General features: G+C 39.0%; 1 protein-coding gene across 1 annotated transcript in view; it reads right to left on the bottom strand.

Annotated features, from left to right (window-relative positions):
* Positions 1–24,480, bottom strand: part of setbp1 (SET binding protein 1) — an 89,274-nt gene that overhangs the window by 53,998 nt on the left and 10,796 nt on the right. The window contains exon 2 of the mRNA XM_052094948.1: positions 11,970–12,612. Within this exon, the coding sequence (XP_051950908.1) occupies positions 11,970–12,440 (471 nt within the window). The 5' untranslated portion in view covers positions 12,441–12,612. The remainder of the gene's footprint in view (positions 1–11,969; positions 12,613–24,480) is intronic.

A 24,480-nucleotide genomic window follows, 5' to 3' on the forward strand; every position in this document is an offset into this window, starting at 1 on the left:
GTAAATAATCTATGTCTTTTGATAATGCTTTGGGTCGAATTTAATGGAAAATATGCGAGTTGCGCTTCTTGGCGTGGCATCAATTTGAGCAGCCTCCGGAGTCGTAGCTGGGCGAAGTCGACAGATGCCCAGTGCAGATGTGCAGGAGTGCAAATGTTTCGAATTTTAGAATGTGCCATGTCGTCCACCAGACGCGCCCAGCGTGAGACCCTCTTCAGTGTTCCACAAAAAAAAATAAAGTAACACTACTTTTTGGAACAACATGAGGGTGAGTAAATGATGACAGAACTTACAATTTTGTAAGAACTTAACCAATTATTTTAAGCCACACTTTAAAATGTGTAAATATTATTACATAAATAACAAAATGTCAAAAAGGTTCCATCTGCAAACAAATTATGCTAGACCTTTTCTAAGAGCCTTTCATTTTTTGGGACGCATTTGTTTTAACTTTTAATAATAATATATTTTTTTAGCTTTTTAATAAAACTTTTCTGAATTGTATTTGGATCTTTACAAGTAGAAATCAGCTGAAACATATTAAATATTCAGTTTGGTTCCTAATTGGTGTAGGTTTTGTTTGCTGAATGGGCCCCTAATTTCACTTCCACACAAGGCTTTTGGCTGCTTCACGCTGTCCAATAATTTGCACCAGTCAGAAATTGGTATTTCACTGGAAAATTGGGCTATTTTTCTCCCCCACACAGACTAAACCATCCCCCCCGATTGCCCTACCAACCTAATAGTTCACCTCAGGTCAAAATATGGCCTTCTACTTATCACGCCTAAAATAAATTTTTCTTAAAGACACAGATTTCATTCCTATCATTCTACACTCATGATACTCACATGAATCTAATTTGACTGATCACAAGTTGTAATCGTAAAGGCGATAGCTTTATTAGAGACTGCTAGCGATGTTCACTGCCCTTTGGGTTTGGGATGAACACATGCAATGGCAGAGAGCTTGAGCTGGTTGAGGAGGAGGAGGGTTAGCCTAAACCGACACAGAGGGGCAGCTGGTATTTTAGCTGTAGTAAATCATACAGACACAGTCCAAACCCAACCCCCAACCTCTCTACAAAGAAAAAAAAACATCCCTTCCAGCACTGTGGCCCAAAAAACAAAGACAGCGACCGCTAGCAAGCAGCTGGTGAGAAGAGCAATCTCAGATAGTTTCACCTGGGACCAAACCGCCACACTGAGAACCCGCCAAAGTAAAAATATCACAGTCACAGGACAGGAAATGCGCACTGTTATCAAAGCAGAGCAGTAGTTAAAAAATATATATTTCTTTTACATTTTCTACATTTACATTTTCAGTGGTGTTTGTCCATATAAAACCCACAGGGCTAGTGTGTTGTGAGTGGTTGCCATGGCATTGCTATACTGTTGCTAAGGTGTTCTGACTGGTTTTTAGGAAGTTGCTACACGGTTGGTACAGTGTTCTGGGTGGCTCCTAGAGTATTGCTATGTGATTGTTTGGGTGTTTTAGCTGCTAGCTAACTGGCCCAAGTCAAAAAGCCCAGCCTCAAGTATCTATTCGCCCTTTTCGTCCGATATGGTTCAGGGCCATTGCTTCTCCATTGCAGAAAGGCAGTTCTGGGTTGGAAAAACAGGTATTGCACTGCCCCAAAAGCTTGCAGGTTTCTACAGAGGAACAGAGTACATCAGGACATAGAGGGCGGGTTACACTTTTGTCACCAGGTAAAGTTTCCAAAAAAAAATTAAGTTTGGCTGGCTACAGTCTGCAGCAAGAAGTAGGCCTACTTCTTCAGTCTATAACAATGAAAACACAGAAAAATAACACAGAAAAATGTATAAAACACAGAAAAATGTCAGACATCAAAAGTATTCAGGAAACGCAAAGGACACCAGCACTCTACTTGCGATCCGGTCTGGATTGCGATCACAAAGGACTAAGAGTCTATGAGGAGATACGGCAAGAAAGGATGCAAGCCGGATTCAATCGGACGATTGACCAAATCATAAACAAATAAAAAAAAAAAAAAAACTTAGAGACCACAGGGACCATAAGAAGGACCTAAGCAAAAGACCTGTGCGTTGATATATGTACATATACACAAGTCAGACATGTGTCTTCCGCTGCTGCATTACGTCTTGTTTATCCAGTATCTCGCCTATTCATTATATTATAGGCTGTTTTAACGTAATCTGTTACAATAAATAAAAAGATGGCATAATCAAAATAAAATGCATCATATTTTAGTCATTATATGAATATTCCCTGGCCAACTCAATGAAAGAATGCTCAGAAAGCATGTTTCTCTGCTCTTCATTCAGGTTATGATATTATTAAGCAAGCACCACCGAGATGCAGGTGTGTGACATCACATAAACATGTCGGCACCCAGGGAGATTTACAGTAATAGAAAAACATCCACTTTTATTAAATACTATACTGTACATTATGAGTCAATGTTTCAGCATTACATGATAATAAAACTTGTTTAGCAAACGTTTGAAGAGACAGGTGTTCAAAACCAGGTTAATTATACTCTCTTTTGATTATCGTAAACCTGTACAACAAACAAAAGCATTGCAGTATCGTTAATCAGTTTGGTTGCTATGTGATGTCTCTTGTTGACAATCAAGGTACAGCTGAAAACCACAAAGTAATCAATCTCAAAAATAAAAAATAAGGCCCCTCTTTGACACTTCTGTGTATACTGAATTTCAAATTGAGTAAAAAGTTACGACACGCAATTTCATGATCAATCATTGCTGTGATTTGCCCATCCCTATATACCAGATCAGACTAGTGTGTCCCTGAAATTAAAAACAGTAGCAACAGAAGTAAAAAAAAAAAAAAGAAAGGAAAACCTAGGGCCCTATGCTTCCGTGATGTGGAAAACAATGACGGAATCACACCATCCAGCAATGAAAACAGATAAAAACTATTACATGTGGAATGTCAAAGAATTTGATAAGTTTGGGATAAAATGTATGTATTAATGCTCTGTTAATCAAATTAAAATCATGATATGGCCTAGTGTGATTATGAAACCACAAAAGGCTGAGATTTACTAAAAATAAATTACAGATACAGTCTGAATGTGCTGCATGCTTCAAAGAGAATTGTGACAGAAATACATTACTACTGTATTGTAAAATGCAATTCAATGTAGTAATAAATGATAATAATAATACAACATTAATTACATTACATTTAGGCTAAGCAATATCAAACAAGCAAGAATACCACCGTGTTCAATAATAGTTTTCATCAATGACTTGATTAATATTGTGACGCTCTGCTCTGCAGCACTTTATTTGAAAAAAAAAAAAACATTATTATAATAACTCCAATGTTGTGTTTTAGATTGTGCTATGAGGATCTGTAAAAAGCACTTCATTTGATAAAAAAAATTATGTAATGATACGTTGAAATATAATTGTTTTGTTTTTCATTTGATAAATTCTATAAATCAGTTTAAATTTAAATTTTTTTAATGATAAAATGTAATTCACGAAAACACGAAATTCAGAAAAAATAAAACGGAAAAAAGTTTCAGGCGTGACTTAAAAGTCTTCAATGATCATTCTGGACCGTGTCGCGAACTATTAATCTTGAAAAGTGAAACTTCTAGCAAATAACACGTCATAATAAAAGCATGATTTAAAATAAAGCTAGACGCCTGAAATCAAGAGAAATTGAATAAAAATATATTTATTATAAATCATAAGGGACTAAAAACCACATTCAGGGACTTTTCTTGCTCAAGCAATCTCCTACACAGAGGTCACTTTTATTTGACTGCTCAACTGCCCACAATTTCCTCCCCGGTCACCACCGACACTCCCCCAATGATAAATAGCTTGTTATAAATACCTCACATCAAGGAGGCAGAGGGAGTCACCTATCGACTTCGACACAGAGATTTTGAATTAATTTTCTGGCGAATACACTGGCCCGGATCCTAATGATTACAGTTCCGTATTAAAGGATAACTTCATGGGCGCTGGGTAATGAAGCTTTAGGAGCAAGGGGTTGTGTGACAGACAGATAAGAGAGTGGCCAATGACATTAGTACATAAAACCACCACCCAACAGGAGGGCTGGGCTTTGGACCCATTTGAAAGGGTCTTCCTTATCATACCTCACAGATACTTAAATGGATTTAAAACCCCAACATTCAGCTTCAGCTGATGGTGAGATATATGAACATGTTGCTAGGATGAAAAAAGGTGATATTGGCAGTAAACCAAGGAAACAAATAAATAAATATCACCCGACATGCTTGGTACTCAGTTTAGCCTATGCAAGGAAAGGATAGTCTAAATTTCCTTTGATGTGATTACTGTTGACTCTATATCACTGGCAACTATGGTTTGGACACACAGGCCAAAAGAAAATATGATACATACTGTATGTCAGTTGGACTGGTCAATGGCAGTAGATCACTTGGGTGTGCTATGCATTTGGGAATTAAAGCAAGGCTTTTGGCGTGAGGACGAGCGCTAGCTTGTGTACATTGATTTTGATGGGCTGTAACCCTGAGCCTCTGTTGTGTGTGTATGTTGACGTGTTGAATTGACACATATCAAGCAGAAAGGGGAAGTCTCACAGGGGATTAACCTTAAAAGTTTAATATAACACATGAAATATATATATATATATATATATATATAAAACATGAGATGTGAGAGTTTTGAGATGAAATCAATAACAATTTGAAAATAAAATAAAAAACCTCTGGCCAAGTGTGATCATTAAACAGCAAAAGGATGTGATTTATTTAAATAATGTGCAGTCACATGCGCTGCACGCTACAGATTGAACAAGAGGTTCTGCTCTGTCATCTGCTTCAAACACACATGCACGCACACATGCGCTCACACAAACGCAACACACTACTGGTGCTTAATTTTCATGCAGTGTGTTTAGAGTATAAACAGCTGTTAACACTTAAATTAACTCCTCCGATGCAGTCCGAGAGTCACAACGGGAGTATCCCAGCATTAATGGGAAGCTTGATATAACTAACCCGCAGGCTTGTGGAGTAACAGATTACTTGTAATGGAGTTAGATCATCAGGATACAAAAATTAGGTAACTGTAATCTGTTACAGTGCAACAGGTAATCAGAGTATTTTGCTGATGTACCACCCACTGTGGAATGCGACCTGTAAGTCTTCTCGGAGTGATATATAACAAGAAATTAGACACAAAGACGTGCGTTTGACGAAACGTGATTATATTTTGAAAAACAGACGCCGATGCACATCTGATTTGATGTGTCTGTGCGCGCAGTGAGATCTGCTATTCACGAGTGCAATGAAAGCGCTTATACTAGAAACGCACATTCATATAGTTCTGGGCCTGGTTTCCCAATAACTATTGATCTTAGCTGTTAAGAGCATTTTCTACGGGCAATTCTATGAATGTTCGTTATTTATGTGTGCCCAGGGTGTGAAATAGCACCCACCACACTCCAAATGTGATGAGGCTCAATCAAGTTTGCAAGCTCCCCGTTTAAATGCAGGTATTTCATGTGCCCACAACAAGTGGGTGACCTTTAAGACGTCTCGGAGTGACACATGACAAGAAAGTCAAAAAGTTAGTCAAAGACTGACATGTGCTTGAAGAAACACACTTTATTATATTTTTAATAACAGACAAAAGAAAAGTCATCAGTGCTCGTGACTGATTCGCTGTTTGTTCAGAGGCGTGCAACGGACCCCGTCTCATGGAACAAGCGCATGTAAAGAGTTATCAAAATGTTTCTGTTTCATTCAACTGAAAACTGCTTGCAAATGATCTCCGATCATCTCGTGAGGTGCTGTGAGTTTAGATTGCTTTATTTCCACAGAACAGTTCGCTCATACACATTGTGAACGCAACTCACAGGTTCAGTAATATATATATATATATATATATATATATATATATATATATATATATATATATATATATATATCTTTGTATTAAAGAAACAAAGACGAAAGTGATTAAATCATAAAGCAATATTTTAAAGGCGATAATCGTTAAAATCTTTTTTTACATATCGCCTAGCCCAAAAGAGAAGTCCCTCACAAACATGTGTACTCAATTCCATATTGCAACATACAACATATACATTTTTACATATATGTTTGTTTTGAGTAGTCTATGGGTAACATCAATTTATTTATTTTTAAACAGTACATTATTTGTTTGTGCTATGGATCTTTTGAAAAAAATGCATCAAACAAAATTTTTTAAATTGGCTCCGTGAAAAAAGGTTTCCCGAACCCTGCCGTAGCCTTTCTATCAACTTGAACCAGTCTGGCCATTCTCCATTTACCTCTCTCATCAACAAGGCATTTCCGTCCACAGAATTGCCGCACAATGGATGTTTTTCTGCTTTTGGCACCATTCTGTATAAATTCTAGAGACAGTTGTGCGTGTAAATCCCAGGAGTTCAGCAGTTACAGAAATGTTAAAACCAGCCCGTCTGGCACCAACAATCATGCCACTGTCAAAATCACTGAGATCAATTTGTTTTCCCCTTTCTGATGGTTGATGTGAACATTAACTGATGATCCTGAGCCGTATCTGCATGATTTTATACATTACACTCCTGCCATATGATTGGCTGATTAGATAAATCGCATGAATAAGTAGGTGTACAGGTGCTCCTAATAAAGTGCTCACTTATTGTCGATATCAGCCTATAACATTTGCTACCCTGCTCTCTAAATATCGGTATCGGCAAGTTTAAAGAAATTATGAGAATTTTTTAACTAAAGCACATCAGTGTGCTTCCTCAAACCCTGGACTGACCTAATCAAAAGACTGTCCCACTTAATGATGGACCAAACAATGACGTGAACGTTGAAAAAATAATCACGGCTGATTGCGCAAAATCACTGGAATAATTTGACGTACAGCAGTGTTGTCTGATGCTGACGGCAGGTCCTCTGAAAAATATTTTGCCATGCACAAAGGCTCAGCGGCGAAGTCAAGTCCTTCCCTTAATTACCTGCTATTGTATCACACATCTTTCACCCATCCCCCACCGCAGTAGGGTCCCATTTTAACCAGGCTCCCCATATGCCCTGGCTCACTTGTTGGCCTTTCCTCTTTGCCACCATCTGGCATATTAGTTCAGCCAAAATGAAAAAAAGAAAGAGCCAGACACAATGAGACAGCGAGCTAGCCCATCTGCTCCCTGCCAGACTACACAATCATTACGGCACAAAAGCTGCATTTACCCTGCTACACAATCCACCATTTTTAAAAATCTTATCCTCTCTGCTATCTTTGCTCAGAGAGGAAGTCGTCCTTCAACCTGATTACAAACCTGTTTTCTTAAACTACACTTCTAAATATTAAGCATTAGGAGAGAAAATGACTTTCATTAACATGGCTGGATTCTGCCCTACAAGCTCTCCTTGACAGGTCTGGATGGGTTGCGTGTGAGACTGGAAAAAGATCCTCTCAACCCCCTCCTCAAGTAGAAGTTCAATTCACCGAAGCCTCGCTCATGCTCTCCCCTGACAAACGCGCACCAATGAGCATGCCCACTCTGGTGGAAATGGCTGACAATCAAAGTGTTGTCATCAAACACGGAGCAGTGACGGGGCAAAGATCACTGCCGCCTGGCCCTCAGAGAGCACACGTTCGTGCATTGATTTGGCTTCTACCAGGCTTCAATGAACTCACTACTGTGTTAAATCACAGGGGTGATACTGGATATAAATACATTATAGACTTAAACTCAACTGGGCTGCAGTGGACGATTTGTACAGCTACTACACTACACTGTGGACTGAGCAATGTGCAATTAATGTTTTTTAAGCAAGTGTAATTTCGATGTTTACTGTGCAGAGACAATTATAAGAAAGCAATTATCTGGTTGAATTCCCCAGAAAGGGTAAACACTGTGGGATTCTGGGGCACTATCAAAACATGATCAGTTTGTTCAAGCATCCTGAATATCCCAAAATAGCAACATTGGCTCAACCATTGACGTTTGTTTGGGGCAGGACTATCTTTTTGTTTCAACCAATGGTAGATGGGGAGCTGATGGAAAATTAGTCATTATTTATAGCTAATTCAGTTGGTGATGATATTGGTGCAGCACACAGCTGTTCAGGTTGTAGTTCAAAAAGACATTTCGAATGAGCATTTTTGAGCCATGGGTTCCCTCTGGATTTTCGTATGGGTTTTTATAATGGCAGTTTTGGATTTGTGAGTAAAAAATAAGGTCAGTAGTAAACATTACTTGAAGGTACTTGGATGTTTTACTCTACAAAAAAAATTCAGAAACATGAATTTTGAAGTGTATGACTGTGTGTAATTTACAGTATGTTGTAGAACATAACGTCCAAGTATCTTCAATTAAAATTTACCACAGACCTCATTTTACTCATAAATTGAAAAACCCCATTATAAAAACCCAAAAGGAAATTCAAGAGGAAACCCTTCCTGGTTCACCTACAAATTTATGTCAAGGCTCAACGGCTCTATTGTCAGCAAAACAGACAGTCCAGCCCCAAACTACTGCAATTGGCTTAGCCAATGTTGCTATGTTGTGCTTGTCCGCATGCTAAAAAAACAGAGAAATGTTTTAATAGTGCCACAGAGCCACATAGTTTACACTTTTCAGGGAAAATCAACCTACAAATGGCTTACTTACAGTAGTCCCTACATATTAAACTAGCAAAGGAGAAATAATTTTAACAGTTTTTAAGTTTGATCAGCGTAATTTTATGACTCATACCAAAATAAAACTTGTATTGAACTATTTTCTCTCAGTGCTTAGTAAAAAAAAAAAAAATGTATGCCATTTTCAAATCCTCTTGGATAAGTCCTAATGGAAATGGCAAACACAATGTGTCCTGACCTCTGCATATTCAGACCGCCTAATTGCACACCCAGACTGTGTGCTTTTACAATGCCAGCAAAAAAGGCTGCAATCTATTCCTGGCTATGTGGTCACTATTGTGTGGGTGCAGCAAACTTCTGCTGCATTAAACTAATTTTCCAGCACCGCAACCCACGACAACACTTATGCTGACTCAAAGTGCAAAACAGGTCATCAACTGGAGTAAGTGGAAGAGGACATCTAATCCACACTAGGGTATCAGGTTAATTCATCAATTAACCTGACTGATTTGTCTAAACTGCAATGGCCCCGGCATTCTGATTACATGAGCAGAGAGAAAAAGGTTGTTGCCACGAATGGAAGACACAGCGAGCAGCTGTCGCAGTCCGAGAGGGTTGATGTAAGCCTCTTCTCAGCGAGCCCTGGCCGGTTTCAATTACGCACTAACCCCTGACCCCACGCTGCTTGTAACTGTGAGATGAGAAGAGGTGCTGGGCTTGACGCCTAAGCTCCAAACGGGTAGGACAGAATGGGATTTGATGGCTTTAAATGAGGAGTTTGTGGCACTGTCCCTTCTCAAATTAAATGGGATTCCATCTGTAGTGTGTGTTTGTGTGTGTGTGTGTGTGTGTGTGTGTGTGTGTGTGTGTGTGTGTGTGTGGGGGATGGGGCAAAGCTTTCTTTGGTTCTTTGGAGCCATTTTCTATAGACATGGCTACAATTCAGACAGTGGCATGAGGCCACCTCTTCTGTTCTTCCTTCTGCCCCTTTTGACCCTCTGTCTGTGGTCAATGTGGAGATTGCCAGAGAGAGACAGCTGCACTTCAGGCTTCCCGCCTTATTCCCTGTCGCTCTTAAAGGGATCGATCACCGTAAATTCATTAAAGTCATTATTTACTCACCCTAATGTAGTTTAAAACCCATCTACACTTTAACTTTTTTGCTTAAAAACTCTGATTTCCAATGTCCTCGTTTTCCAAAGTATGCAGTACCAGAGTGCATTTTCAAAAAAGAAAGAAGAAAAAAAAAAAAAAACTCATTCCAGGGAGGATGAGAGATGCAGCAGCCTAAACATAGCAAAAACATTTTTAACTGAAGATGTATTAGTGTGGAATTGGTTTTAGTTTTTGAATGAAAAAATGCCACTACATGTTTGTTTACTACACACATGGGAACCAATGCCATTGTGGCATCTATGAGTGCATTTACATGCACGAAATTACACAGATATTGCTTAATTAGCCAATATGTTTGGTCACGTAAACACTGTAAATGGGTTTAAAAGGTTTAAGCATAAACCTACCGACACAAGCAGATTTTTGCCCATAATAACCCAGATTTCATGTTGCATGTAAACACCTTTACGTCGTTCTTACCGGCACATCCAATGTGCACAAATGTTTTGACGTCAAAAGCAGAGAAAAATCAGAACGTGGTTGTCCGATTTGTTAAATAAGCTGACTTTTGGTAGATATCAGTATAATGATGTGCATGTAAACACTACTGACAGTTATGTGCCTTTTTTTTAAATTGTCAGTATAATTATCAAGAGGTAAAAATTATCAGTCGTTATCAGAATAATTAATCAAATTTCTGTTTGTTCCTCACACAAAACTATCCTATGGCTTTAGAGGACTTGGAATGGGTCCCACCAGTCATATGGACTGGCTTTATGATTGTTTTGTTTTTTTTGTACAGCTTGAAATCCTCTGGACAAAATGAACTGTCACTGTATGGCAAAAGCAGTGTAATGCGATTAAAAAACAAACAAAACAAAAAAACATTTAGTGTTGGAACAATAAGGGACTGAGTAAACAATAACGGACTTCTAATTTTTTAATAAACTATTCCTTTAAAGCCTTTCTCTTTCTTTTCCATTGATTTCTCCTTCAAACTTTCTACAGAATATTTGCTTTTGAAAATTTCATTTCAGTGAGGTGGATGAAGGCTATATTTCCCAGGCTCAAAAATAAGTTAAATTCCAAACCTTTATTTTGGTGACATGCAATCTCCTTCAACTTCAAGCTAAGAGAAATTAGAAAACATGCACCCATATCCAATATTTAAGGCTGATAATCAAACCATCAATTGTTGGGATTCAGTCAAATGTAGTTGGCAGACGTGGACAGGCTTTTAAATGCACATCACACAACAAAGGAGTCAGTCATCCATTACAGTACAAATAATTCATACCCCAAGAGATTACTGTTATGATTAAAATATATAAGAACATTTCAATGCCAGAGATTCCTCAAAAACACATGATCAATTTTGAGTCTGTGGTGCGTTTACTGAAAGATTCTGATGTTGGCAGTTCCTCTTTGATTCAGTAAGCACAGATTTTCACCCTAATTATGGTCAAATTACAGACTCTGACTGTGGTATCACCAGCTTCTCCTCACATTCTCTCCCACAATCCTTCACTCTTTTACGAGAAGCAAGAAAATGCAACATATTTGGCATGCTGAAAGTGTTTGCCAAATGGAGTCATTTTAGAGTCTCATATGATCACACACTGACATTCTGATATTTCAAATAAAATTATAAAAAGCTTTAATTGATATGGTAAAATGGAGTGCAGCATTATTTAGATGGCTTCAATCATTAAAAACATGTCTCGAGACACCATTCATGACACACAAGCAGAATTAATTTCTATGTAAATTGTAATTTGCTAATTATTTACATAGAAATTAGTTTTGATTGTGTTTCAGAATTAGCCTGCACTTTGATCGGACTGTACTTCAACCCCTCACAGCCTAGTTTCTGGTGGCCCAATGTCATACATACTATACTGTCTTAAGGTCCTAGGGCACATGTCATTTTCACAATGCATACTTTGCGAAGTGTATTGTCAACTGAAAACTGACGGAAAAACACATTCTCAATATTTTGTCAGCTGTAAAAATACACCCAGATAAACAACAGTACAGCACATTGAATGGACTGTACTTGAACTAACCAACCTTTACAGCCTTATTTTTGTTTACATAAAATTTTATATAGCGTCAACTCAGACTAAGGTCTACACTTCTGGCTAAAGCAGCCATACCAAATGACTGACAACATCAACGCAATAAAGTTATCAAGAAAACAAGAAGATAACAGCATTTCAAAACAAAACAATGACACCAACCCTCTTTCTGGGGGGTCCTTTGTCCTCCTCTTTTGCTCCTCTGCTGTTCTTGCCATGTTTGGTAGTCTTCTGCTCCCCACGCTGCTTGATGGTGATGCGGATCTCAGGAGGACAGATGTAGTTATCCAAGTTCTTGGGAGGCTTCTTGGTCCGCTTGGTCGTTTGGATCTTTAGCTTCAGGCTGCCTTCAGAGAAATTGGCCTCCTTGATGGAGAACTCCTGGTCTTCCAGCCCGTCTCCCTGACTCCATCTCTCACTGTCTGCATTGGAAGTGGCATCCACATCCTTCCCCAGTCCGAGATCTTCATCCTCTTCGTGGTCCTGCTGCTCTCCAGGCAGAGGGAGGCTCTTCATTGGGCTGGCCAGAAGACCCACCTCACTGAGGTCTGCTCTGTTGATTGTGGTAACAGTGGAGAAGAACTCCTCATTCCCTTTGGGCCGGGCCATCCGAGTAAGGTCTCTTTGTTCCATTGCAAATCTTGAAGCTTGGTCCAAGAATCAGGAAACAGAGGGACCCAAAAGGACAGTGGGACACCGGTCTGAGTAATCGAGTTTGATCAGAGAGGGATGTGATGGATTATGACTCCTTACTGCTCCAGGAATCTTACAAATCTCGCTAAGTTGGAGTTTTTCCCAGGTGAAACTGAAAATAGAGTTAAAAAGAAAACATTTTAATCATCAAAGACCAGACACACTCTGGGACATATATATCCCATAGAACAAGTACAGAAAAGTTTGTATCAAATACCTTAAATCACAATATTCACACTCACTACCTCTTCCATGTTGATTTGTACTGAGTAGCTCCACCCACAAAGCTGTAAATTATAGGGCTAGGTAAAAAAAAAAAATACAGTTTTTCCGATTAATCGTGATCTTCATTTGAGCGATCTAGATATTGATTGTTAAAATCACAGATCTTTCACTCTATGCTAGAGGGGGCTCATCACATTGATCGCGATCGACCAGTCGTTTGTCAACAACCACTGATGTTGATCTCATTTACAGGCCAAAAGTGAAAGACAGTACACTAATAATGGAAATGAGCGCTCTGAGAGCACTCACGGAGTTGTGGTTATGCGGAAGGCGGATATGAGACTACATGTTAAAATACAGTTCAAAATTATGTGAAAATGACAGTCTAGGTGAGGCATTATTGTAAACACACTCATTTATCTCTGAAGTGAACATAAACAGTGGGAAAATAATTTGTATGAAAATATCAGAATTGAAGTTTAAATCCAGCAGAGTCAGAAATGTTATTTTTACATTAAGGGGCAATATTTGTCCCCCTGGATTTGATTTTTGGGGGGATTTTTTTTCCTTTATGAAGGCATACATTTTGCAACCATGTAAAAACATGCGTGCATGTCTTCTTTTCATGTCAATTACTTCAGTTGTATTCATTCGTTAACATAGATTCTTAATGTGAATAATCCGATTTCAGTTTTTGTGATAGAACTACTATGACTAGATTAGAAAACTAAGAACTATATCAGATGTTATAATAAACAAATATTATAATTTTTTTTAAAACATAGATACCATTACAGGGCAACTTGTAACTTTTGGTGTCATACTTGCACCAAGTAATTCTTTTCTTCTTATTTTATTACCAGCGGTTTACTTGTCTTGTACTTGCCATTTAAATTAGTTATTATTTTGTTGTGGTATCGAAATTGGTATTGAGAATCATCAAATATCTTTCATACGTATGCAAAATGGACATGATAACTGAAATATATCCAAATTAATCAGGGGTTGGAGGTGGGGCATTATCGGGAAATAACCCAAGCTGGATTAAACTCAGGTCACCCACACAAAAGTTTTTCCAACCACATTTCCAACAATATCAAATGTTCTGAGGTGTTGTGATTTTGTTTTGCATTGCACAGCATGGCTCGACATTAATGCTTGACTGCTTGTCTGGGACAAGTGGATTTTTGAAGGGGCAAGTGAAAGAGAATTTTACTTGCCCAACCAGACAAGCAGGCTGATTGACGTTAATAACAAAAAAAATAACCAGCTATATTTGTGATAGCCTAGGTCTGGGTCACTTATTAGAAAGTACATATTCTTATTCTGCTGTTAAACGTAATCAAGAGCAAGTATTTTTATAATTCACAAGCAATCTAGTAACAGCTGTGCCCTGTTTGATTGACAGGCGGCATGTGTGTGTGCTGAACATGCGCATGTTCCGGAAATGCTCGCACTAATGAGCACCTGAAATACACTTCAAAATTCTTGTTGAGGTATTCATGTAAACACAGAGAGTGATGTATAAAGTGAATTTAAACAGAAACAGAGAAAAAAGCAGATTTGTATTAAAATGTCAGACTTGTAAGCTAATAGACCTGCTGCCATCCAGAGTGTGTCATTATAATAATCAAACAATCATAACAAGAAAATGAGGAAACACTCACTGCTCTTTACTGCGTAAATTTAGTAGCTTTAAAAAGTATTAATGTGTTATAATCAGTAAAGACCAGTAGTAGTTTAATGTTGCATTTCATTCTGAATGATTACTTGAATACTTGAAACTGTGGTTATATTTATTTTTAAAGCAGTTAAAAAAAAAAACACAACATTTTCTTAATTTGTTGTTATTTTGTTCTATTATTTTTTATCTATTTCTATTCATTGCTGATTTAAATTATTTTAATACTGACTGTTTACTAGTCTTGAATAATTAAGAACTTGATACCATTCTTCCATAATTAACATATTAGTTAATTAGTTGTTGTGGTTTTGAAGCTGGTATTGAGAATCGTAAAATTTCACTACAGACATTTTGGCATTGTGATCATGTATATCCTTTATTGTACATGGTAGATCTTGCTGCAATAACATGATAAAAAAATATTTACTTATTTCATAGAACTATGAGAATCCCTGATGTAAATGATGGTGAATGAGGCTTTACTTTATTTGACCACCATTACATAACATAATATAAATATCATATGACAATAGCCTCCTCCTCTACCCAGAGTTTCTGTTGCAAAGAACTGAGTTGATTGCATAGGTACATGTGGCAGCAGGGGCGTGGTCAAGCGTCCATCCAGAGAGAAAATGATAAGGGTGCTTGCACCTGAGCTAGATTATGTCTAACACCGGTCTCTAATTCCAGTGAGCATGGGGAGAGCGGCATATAAGCAGCCACGCTAGCAGCAGAGAGAGAGAGAGAGCCTGGCACAAGGAAGTCCATGGTTTCTGTGAAGCTAATGAGTTTGTGAAACTACTTACCTGTGAAGCTAATGAGCTTTGTGAAGCTGTTAGCGTTGACGTTGCCAATTAAAAATCTTACTAGAGCCAGGAGAAGCACGCTTCCCTGTGTCCTCCTTTCATTCTGCTGTGGACCCTTCTACACTGGTGACGAAACCCGGGAATTCAAGCTGGACGAAGTACGCCCCATGGAGTTCTCCCAGTTGATAGAGATCATCAAGTCCATCGCTGGCCTACACCAGTCCCACCAACAATCCCTGCTTGAGCTCCGGCAAGATCAAGATCACTGGTTCTTGGAGGTCCTTCGAGCTCAAGCAGAGAACCGGCATGTGATCCGAGACTTCTCAGCCAGGAGAGAACCCCGGACACGTCCCCGGACAACCACAGCCCCGTGCCCCCGGACAACCACAGCCCCGTGCCCACGGACACGCTCTTGAAAATGGGGTGGAAGATAACCCAGAAGCGTACCTCTATCTCTTGGAGCGCACCGCTGAGACATGGGGCTGGCCACGTGATCAATGGACGGCCAGGCTCCTCACCTTGTCCTGCTTGGCTTATGAAGATCTGAAGAAGACCATCCTGTAGCAGGTTGGCCGCAGTTCGGAGCAACATCGCCCAGCTCTTCAGATCGATAAAGTTGGAGATAACAACATCAAGCTCCAAATTACTCGCCAAGTGGCAAGGACACTTTGAGGTCACACGACGAGTGGTAGATCTCGATTATGTGGTAAAGCAAACCGATAGAGGGGGTGCACGTCAAATATATCACCTCAACCTCCTGAAATTATGGAGGGAGGCAGTTCCTGTGACATTGGCTATGGTAGTTCCAGAGAAGGTGGAGCTCGGGCCGGAGGTGAATACAAAACACAATCATATCACCCTGGTCACTTGCGGAGACCACCTCTCACTGTATCAACTTGTGGAGGTTGCCAAGTTGCAACAGGAGACTGCAGACATGTTTTCCCCTCTACAGAGTCGTACAAACCTCATACAGCACCACATCGAGACTGAGCCAGGGGTGGTGGTACGTAGCCGTCCCTACCATTTGCCCGAGCACAAAAATAAAATTGTCCGAGAAGAAATGGATGCAAAGCTCGATATGGGGGTAATAGAGGAATCCCACAGCGATTGATTCAGCCCCGTTGTTCTAGTTCCTTAGAGCGACAGGTCTGTACGGTTCTGTGTGGAATATAGAAAAGTCAACATGGTGGAGGGGGAGGAGCGCCCGGTGTTGTACATTAGCCGCAGAGGGAGACAGCACCGTAGAAAAGGAGTGCCTCGCCATCAAGTATGCGGTATTCACTCTCTGGTACTACCTGTTGTGGCGGGCCTTCACCCTCTGCTCAGATCACGCCCCACTCCAATGGCTCCACCGCATGAAAGATACCAATGCACAGATCACCCATTGGTATCTGGCTCTTCAGCCTTTTTAGAAGGTCCACCAACTGGGAGTGCAGAAAGCTGTCGCCTACTTCCTTTCCAGAAAGGGGGTGGGGTAGACAGACCGGATGCCCCCCCCGGCCTGAGTCGGGCGGTGGGGATATGTGGCAGCGGGTACGTGGTCAAGCGTCCGTCCAGAGAGTGAAAGCATTAAGGGTGCTTGCACTTGATCTAGATAATGTCTAACACCTGTCTCTAATTCCAGTGAGCATGGGGAGAGTGGCAGATAAGCAGCCACACCACCAGTAGAGAGAGAGGGAGAGCCTGGCAAAAGGAAGTCCATAGTGTCTGTGAAGCTGATGAGTTTATGAGTGTTCGTATCTGTGAAGATAATGAGTTTGTGAAACGACGTACCTGTGAAGCTAACGAAGTAACTTAAAATGTCCTTTTTTACTCTCCGGATAAGTACTTTCTAACTTAGACAAGTGAATGCCCAATTTACTTGTCTGGAGGACAAGCACATGACAATGCTTAATGTCAAACCCTGCACAGCATTTCTGCTTTTAGTATGGACAGGAAAATTACCGGTCGTTGGAAACCTGTCATGTCACCCCTGGTTTGGACATGTTTTTACATGTTGCTTTAGCTTCTGTGAAGCAGCTATGCATATACAACTTTAGTTTATCAAACCCAGTGCCAAGCGATGAAATACTTTTCCTCAATACCGTAATTCTATGTAAAGCAGGCAATGCAAAATACTGAACAAAACAAACGTGTCTGTCAAACCACCAATTAATCAGGATAGAGATCCAAGCACACAGCCTTCAACCTGAAACAGTTTTACCACTGGCCCCAGGCAAAGTCCCTGACATGATAATTACAGTAAATTGCTGACCAGCTCATTTGCTTTAGTGGTCAATTTAGTAAACCTAGTCACGGTGTGAAAGTCAACAAATGAGGCCTCTGGCCAGTGATAAACACTTTGCAGACATCAAACAGACCACAACCTGAGCAGCCACAGACCTACAAACATGGGCTACTGGGTTTCAACATTTCAGCTTTTTAATCCATTGGCTTGCTATTAAATGACATAATCCTCCTTTGATTACACAACTAGTTTGAAAAATAATTTAAGAGTTCTGGCTAAGACTTGGAATGTCAAATGTACTGGACAGAACTTCAGTTTTAAAATGAACATGATATTGGTATCGACTACAAACATTTTGGTTTCGTTACAGACCCTAGCTCAGACTGATAACAGATGTATGTTATGTCAGACACTCACAGTTGATAAGCCTGACAAAACTAAGTTGACAAAAGCCATGGTCTGTGGTCCATTACAAATGTAACACTAAAGCTTGAAAGAACTTGTTTCTATTTTGGAGACATGTTGAACACTAACTCCATTCCCCGAGCGTCAGCCGCATGATGTCAGTATTGATGCATGTTTACTGCGGGTTAGTCGTGTTGAGCTCAGTCTCTCATCTGCTGTTGGCCTGTTGTCAGACAGAGCTCAGTGTCGTTTACCCTTTCAACTGCCAGACAGGTGACAGATGAGAGGCTTTAGAAAACAATGGAAGCTATCACAAGACAGCCTGGATCCACGCTAGACTAAACAGCTCTATCTATCCATCATATCATGACAGTCAAAATGGCACGATTCTCATTACAATCCATATGCTGACTCAAACACAGCCATTTAAAAATCCTCAATGACGTTGACAATGTTTATATTTTGGTTTGTCTGCATCTCAGTAGTTTCCTTGCACACCTTGTGTGTTCTAGCAATTTGACAAAGGCAAACCTACAAAAAAATACATAAACAATGGTCACGTACACACTGCAGCTAAAAGTTGTCATTAGGGCTGGGAATTGCCACAGACATCCTGATTTGATATAACAACGCTATTAAGTTGCCGATTCAATATATATTGCGATTTTGTAAGTGTTGCGATTTGATGTTATATTTAGCTGTGTTGACCCCCTTATTGCTCAGAAAGAAGTTTTTATTTTAGAATAGTTGTGTCTGAAATGACAATTCTTTCATTCTGTAATACAGAAATTGCAGGTAAAAAAGGTAGGAAGGAGGAACTTTCTTAAAACAAAATATATTTACTTGATTGGACATAATATATTATGCGGAGTGAGCTGTTCCCAAGCATTGTGAGCTGCTTTGAGCTGATTTCTTGTGGAAATGTAACCTGAAAAAGCCGAACTGCTTGCGTTTTAGCGACACGCACCTGATCGCCTATATGTAGCTCATAGACTAAATATTGAAAATTAGTCAAAAGCTTATCATCGACATCATGAATTTTTTTTTATCACGATAAATATTGAGATAATTTTATCACCCAGCCCTACGTCTGACACTGAACAAGCAGCAATTTGATAGCTGTTGTAGCAGTGCATTAAAGGACTAAATGTAAAGAATTAGAGAGACAAAACGTCTCAGAGAGTAAACGTGTTTGTGTGGAACGCACAAATATAGCTTCCATATCTAGCTACCATTAAATTAGCATATTAAGCAAAATGTGTATTATAATATTTTTTTCAGATACATTTATTTTTCATTAGGGAGACAATTTAAAATAATTTGTCTTAAGAACTGCGATTTGTAACAATCTATTTTCACCCCTAGTTGTCTCTTCTGAGTGTTAAATCTGAAGTATGTAACTTTTTTATTGTTAAACTACTTCTATCCCAGCTTAATATGCAGAAACAACCATTATAAGCCAGGTTAATTTTCTCAAAAACTGTAAACACGGTGTCTCTGAGAGTTAATAAAACATGCATTCCTGTTGAATGTATTACTTCATTTACAACTACCCTTTGGACTGGATTTCTCACGTGCTCATATGTTCAACAACGCTTTTAGTTTCGGCCACTGGGGACTATGATTAGAATGTTCGTAAGCACAGACCAAGTTAAGCAGCAGAACTTTTGACCTACTGTTGCCAATTGCCGAAGGAATTGCCAAACTATGTCAACCATCACACTTTCAGGGTAGTAGGAGCGACTCCTTCATTCTGTACACACATGGATAAAAAATTCAGAGTCATTTCTTGACTCAGTATTTCCTGATTTTTTTTGTATAATCCACACCCACAAACATAATGCCCTTTCTATTTTCCCCTTACACAATCTTAAACCCCTAACATTCAGTTTATGTAACAGAAACCCCGTCTGGCAAAGCAGGCATATACTAATTGTGTAAGAAAACAGTCTGCTCATAAGCAAATGTATTATCATCACAACTATGCCCCGGGCAGACCATGGGCTTTCCTCAGAGAAGATGCATTAAGCAGTTTTGTGTCAGCAGCGTTGCCTGTGGCAGACTAAAAAGGAGGGGAAAAAATTAAGACGCTTGTCCTCAAGGGGCTTTAAATTCTGATCTGCCCTCTTTTTTTTGACACATCTCAATTAAGATGATCAGAGCACTGGAGCCAATTATCTGCATTAATTTGTCTTGCCACAAAAAAAAAATCAGCTCAACTGGTTTAATGACGACATACTAGAAGAATATCAATCAAATTTCTGGTGTTTTGGTATTCTTCTGAAAAGTAGTGGTCGACTGGTATGAGTTTTTTTATTTTTAATGGTCAGGATTGCCAATTTTATGTTACAATGTTAATACCAAAAGTCATGTATATATAAGATGAACACACAAAAAATTTGATCTGAAAACAGAAGGACTTGGATTGGAGGCACTTCTGTAATATTCTATTTTTAACAGGTGAAATGTATACTCTGGGCATCAATTTTAAAGCCTGTGGCCTAAGGACAGCTTAAACACTTTTCTGAACTGACATAATCTGTAGCTGGGTGTTAAAGTCTGTGTGCTATGGTGAAAGATTCCTCACTGTCCCCGTCCCTTTTAAGGCAATGAACAGACAGCAGGCCTGAGGTAGACTCACAAATAGCCTTGCCAAACAACCACGTGTTCACAGTTTGTTGAGGTCCTGTGGTGAACAAAGAAGAAACTCTTAAGTTGTTCTATCTTCATCGTTTTGAGAAAACCTACATAAGATACCAAATCAAAGTTAGAATTTTAAACCTACTTCATTTAATTATTAATTTTAATTTTTTTAATTTCTCTAACTTATTATGGTATACTTATTAATCCTGGGAGTCAGGTTGAGATTTCACACTGTACCTTTGTAAAGACGATGGAACTTAACTGCAGCATACAAATGTTTGTGCGACTGTACAAAGAGGATAAGTATTTAATAAGGTAAGCAATGAATAGGGCTGGGCAATTATATATATATATATATATATATATATATATATATATATATATATATATATATGTATATATATATATACAACATAATCTTAATGATTTTGCTGACAATATAAAATTCAGGCAATATTGTGAATATCACAAGCCTTTTAATGCGCCTTTTATTTGGCCAAAGTGTCTCCTAAAGGGTGCATATTAGTCTCATTTCAGGATTCTTCAGGGCTGCACAATTAATCAAACAATATAAAAATTGTGATATGGTCATACATATCGATATTAAACCGCAAAAGGCTGTGATTGCAGGGCTCCAGACTGCGACCAAATGGTCGCATTTTGCGACCAAAGTTTGAGTGTGTGCGACCAGTAAATTTGTGCATTTTTTTTTTTACAAGTTAAACGTGGAAATTGCGCGTTAATGAATCCGGAATGTGATGAGTGTGAGAAGAATAGGGAATGGCCACTGTAACTGGCTAATGCGTGGAGGGTCTATAATCGACCGTGCGTAAACATCTGTGGGAGACAGACAAAATATCACAACCTTCTATGCGCATCTGAGCAATGAAGCGAACTATTGACTCGTTCTTCCGACCTGCGGCTAGTGTGCCAGTGCCACAGTCTGATGATGTGTCCGAGGTTTGTGTTGCGAAAAAGTCCTGAACCCACCATTTTCGGGAAGAGAGGGTTCGAGATTTCAGCTGGCTGAAGTACTGTAAGGAGACAAACTCCATGAACTGCGAGTACTGCAGTCGCTACCCCAAAAATGCGGGAAACACGAAGTTTGCCGACAGTGCAGGCACTTCGCAGTTTAAACGCAATGCTTTAGTTAAACATGGTCTCAGCCTTAAGCACAGAGTATGCCGTGATATGTTCATAAATCAAAAAGCAATGCCACTGCCGGTTGCTTTTAGAAGACAAGAGGCTGTAAATCAGAGCGCAGATGAGGCAGAGATGATGTTGAAATTTAACACGGCCTACTTCGTTGCTAAGGAGGAACTACCCTTCACCAAATTCAAAAGCCAGCTCGACCTTCAAAGGAAGAATGGCTTAAAAATTAACGAAACATACAACAACAACAATACAGCATGCGCACAATTTGTTGGAGTAATTGCAGATACTCTGAAGGGGAAGACTTACACAATGATCAAAGATGCTCCGTAACTTGTTACTAAGCACTTTTTCTGAATGTATCTATGGTATATTTTTTTATATATATATATATATATGTACTGCCATGACAGCAATGGTGCTGTCGGTTTACCTTGTTGTTGCGTCTATAAAAGTGCACAATAAAATGTGAATTTGAAACAGCACATTGTCATTTCTGCATCTAATATCAAAATATCTATTAATAGTACAGTGGAAATTAGTAGAAATATGAATATTTGGTTAGCATGTTGATTTACGGTGTGTGTGCCCCTAAATTTTCTGGTTGTGCCCCTAAATTTTCAGTTGGGGGCCACTGTGCTCCTAGTGAAAAAAGTTAGTCTGGAGCCCTGGATTGTATAACATGAATACATGGTCTTTGTGCACAGCAGAGTGAACAGGTGACACAATGTTCTTAGTGCACGTGATATGATGTTTTCAGCGCTTTAAGAGTGCTTCACAAGCATTTATAAGCCAAGTGCTGCAGGTTCACACATGCATGCAATTCCAAACATTTGTAACCATGACAAGTTATTATACATATCTAAAAACATGACACAGTAACACAGAAAAGAAGATGACAGCGTTTCACTAGATCTGGAACGAGGAACATTTACAGTGAGGAAAATAAGTATTTGAACACCCTGCTATTTTGCAAGTTCTCCCACTTAGAAATCATGGAGGGATCTGAAATTGTCATCGTAGGTGCATGTCCACTGTGAGAGACATAATCTAAAAAAAAAAAATCCAGAAATCACAATGTATGATTTTTTAACTATTTATTTGTATGATACAGCTGCAAATAAGTATTTGAACACCTGAGAAAATCAATGTTAATATTTGGTACAGTAGCCTTTGTTTGCAATTACAGAGGTCAAACGTTTCCTGTAGTTTTTCACCAGGTTTGCACACACTGCAGGAGGGATTTTGGCCCACTCCTCCACACAGATCTTCTCTAGATCAGTCAGGTTTCTGGGCTGTCGCTGAGAAACACGGAGTTTGAGCTCCCTCCAAAGATTCTCTATTGGGTTTAGGTCTGGAGACTGGCTAGGCCACGCCAGAACCTTGATATGCTTCTTACAGAGCCACTCCTTGGTTATCCTGGCTGTGTGCTTCGGGTCATTGTCATGTTGGAAGACCCAGCCTCGACCCATCTTCAATGCTCTAACTGAGGGAAGGAGGTTGTTCCCCAAAATCTGTGTAGTTCTGGGCTGATTTCTCACCTTTCTTAGGATCATTGAGACCCCACGAGGTGAGATCTTGCATGGAGCCCCAGTCCGAGGAAGATTGACAGTCATGTTTAGCTTCTTCCATTTTCTAATGATTGCTCCAACAGTGGACCTTTTTTCACCAAGCTGCTTGGCAATTTCCCCGTAGCCCTTTCCAGCCTTGTGGAGGTGTACAATTTTGTCTCTAGTGTCTTTGGACAGCTCTTTGGTCTTGGCCATGTTAGTAGTTGGATTCTTACTGATTGTATGGGGTGGACAGGTGTCTTTATGCTGCTAACGACCTCGAACAGGTGCATCTAATTTAGGATAATAAATGGAGTGGAGGTGGACATTTTAAAGGCAGACTAACAGGTCTATGAGGGTCAGAATTCTAGCTGATATACAGGTGTTCAAATACTTATTTGCAGCTGTATCATACAAATAAATAGTTAAAAAATCATACATTGTGATTTCTGGATTTTTTTTTTAGATTATGTCTCTCACAGTGGACATGCACCTACGATGACAATTTCACACCCCTCCATGATTTCCAAGTGGGAGAACTTGCAAAATAGCAGGGTGTTCAAATACTTATTTTCCTCACTGTAACTGTCAAAAACACACTGCACTTTCCACCAAAATAAAAGCTACAGGAGAAATAATATGACAAATATATTACTATAGTTTAAAACAAATATAAACCTTAAAATAATATTAAGAATTATTCAGTAATATTATATTATCATAATAATATTTATTTTTATTAGGCTTCTCTGTATGTATCCTTGTATATGAGTGCATATAAACTAAAATTATTAAATATAATTTTGTATTTATTTAGTGAAAAACATGTCTGCATTATTAAAACAAAATATTTTACTTCAATAATTAAATATTTAGAATCAACATGGCTACTATGGCTTTTTAGTTGAAATAATGTTTCCTCTGATTTAAAAAGAAAAATCACTTTTAAAGGGATAGTTCACCCAAAAATGAGAATTCTCTCATCTTTTACTCAGCCTCATGTTATCCCAGATGTGTATGACTTTTATTTGTTATGCTGAACAAAAAGATTTTTAGAAGAATACCTTGAATGTCAAGGGAATTGTGACAAAAATTTTGAAGCTCCAAAAAGCATTTAAACGTAGCATAAAAGTAATCCAAGTGACATCAGTGTTTTGATCCATGTCTTCTGAAGCAATCCAATTGGTTTTGGGTGAGAACACCAAAATATAACTTTTTCACTTTAAGTCTTATATGCATCCTCCTTGGCGATTATGATTTCAAGCTTGATTAGTTTGCTTTAGAAAAC

Source organism: Xyrauchen texanus, chromosome 3 (genome assembly GCF_025860055.1).
Source record: "Xyrauchen texanus isolate HMW12.3.18 chromosome 3, RBS_HiC_50CHRs, whole genome shotgun sequence".
In the NCBI taxonomy this organism is placed as follows: domain Eukaryota; kingdom Metazoa; phylum Chordata; class Actinopteri; order Cypriniformes; family Catostomidae; genus Xyrauchen; species Xyrauchen texanus.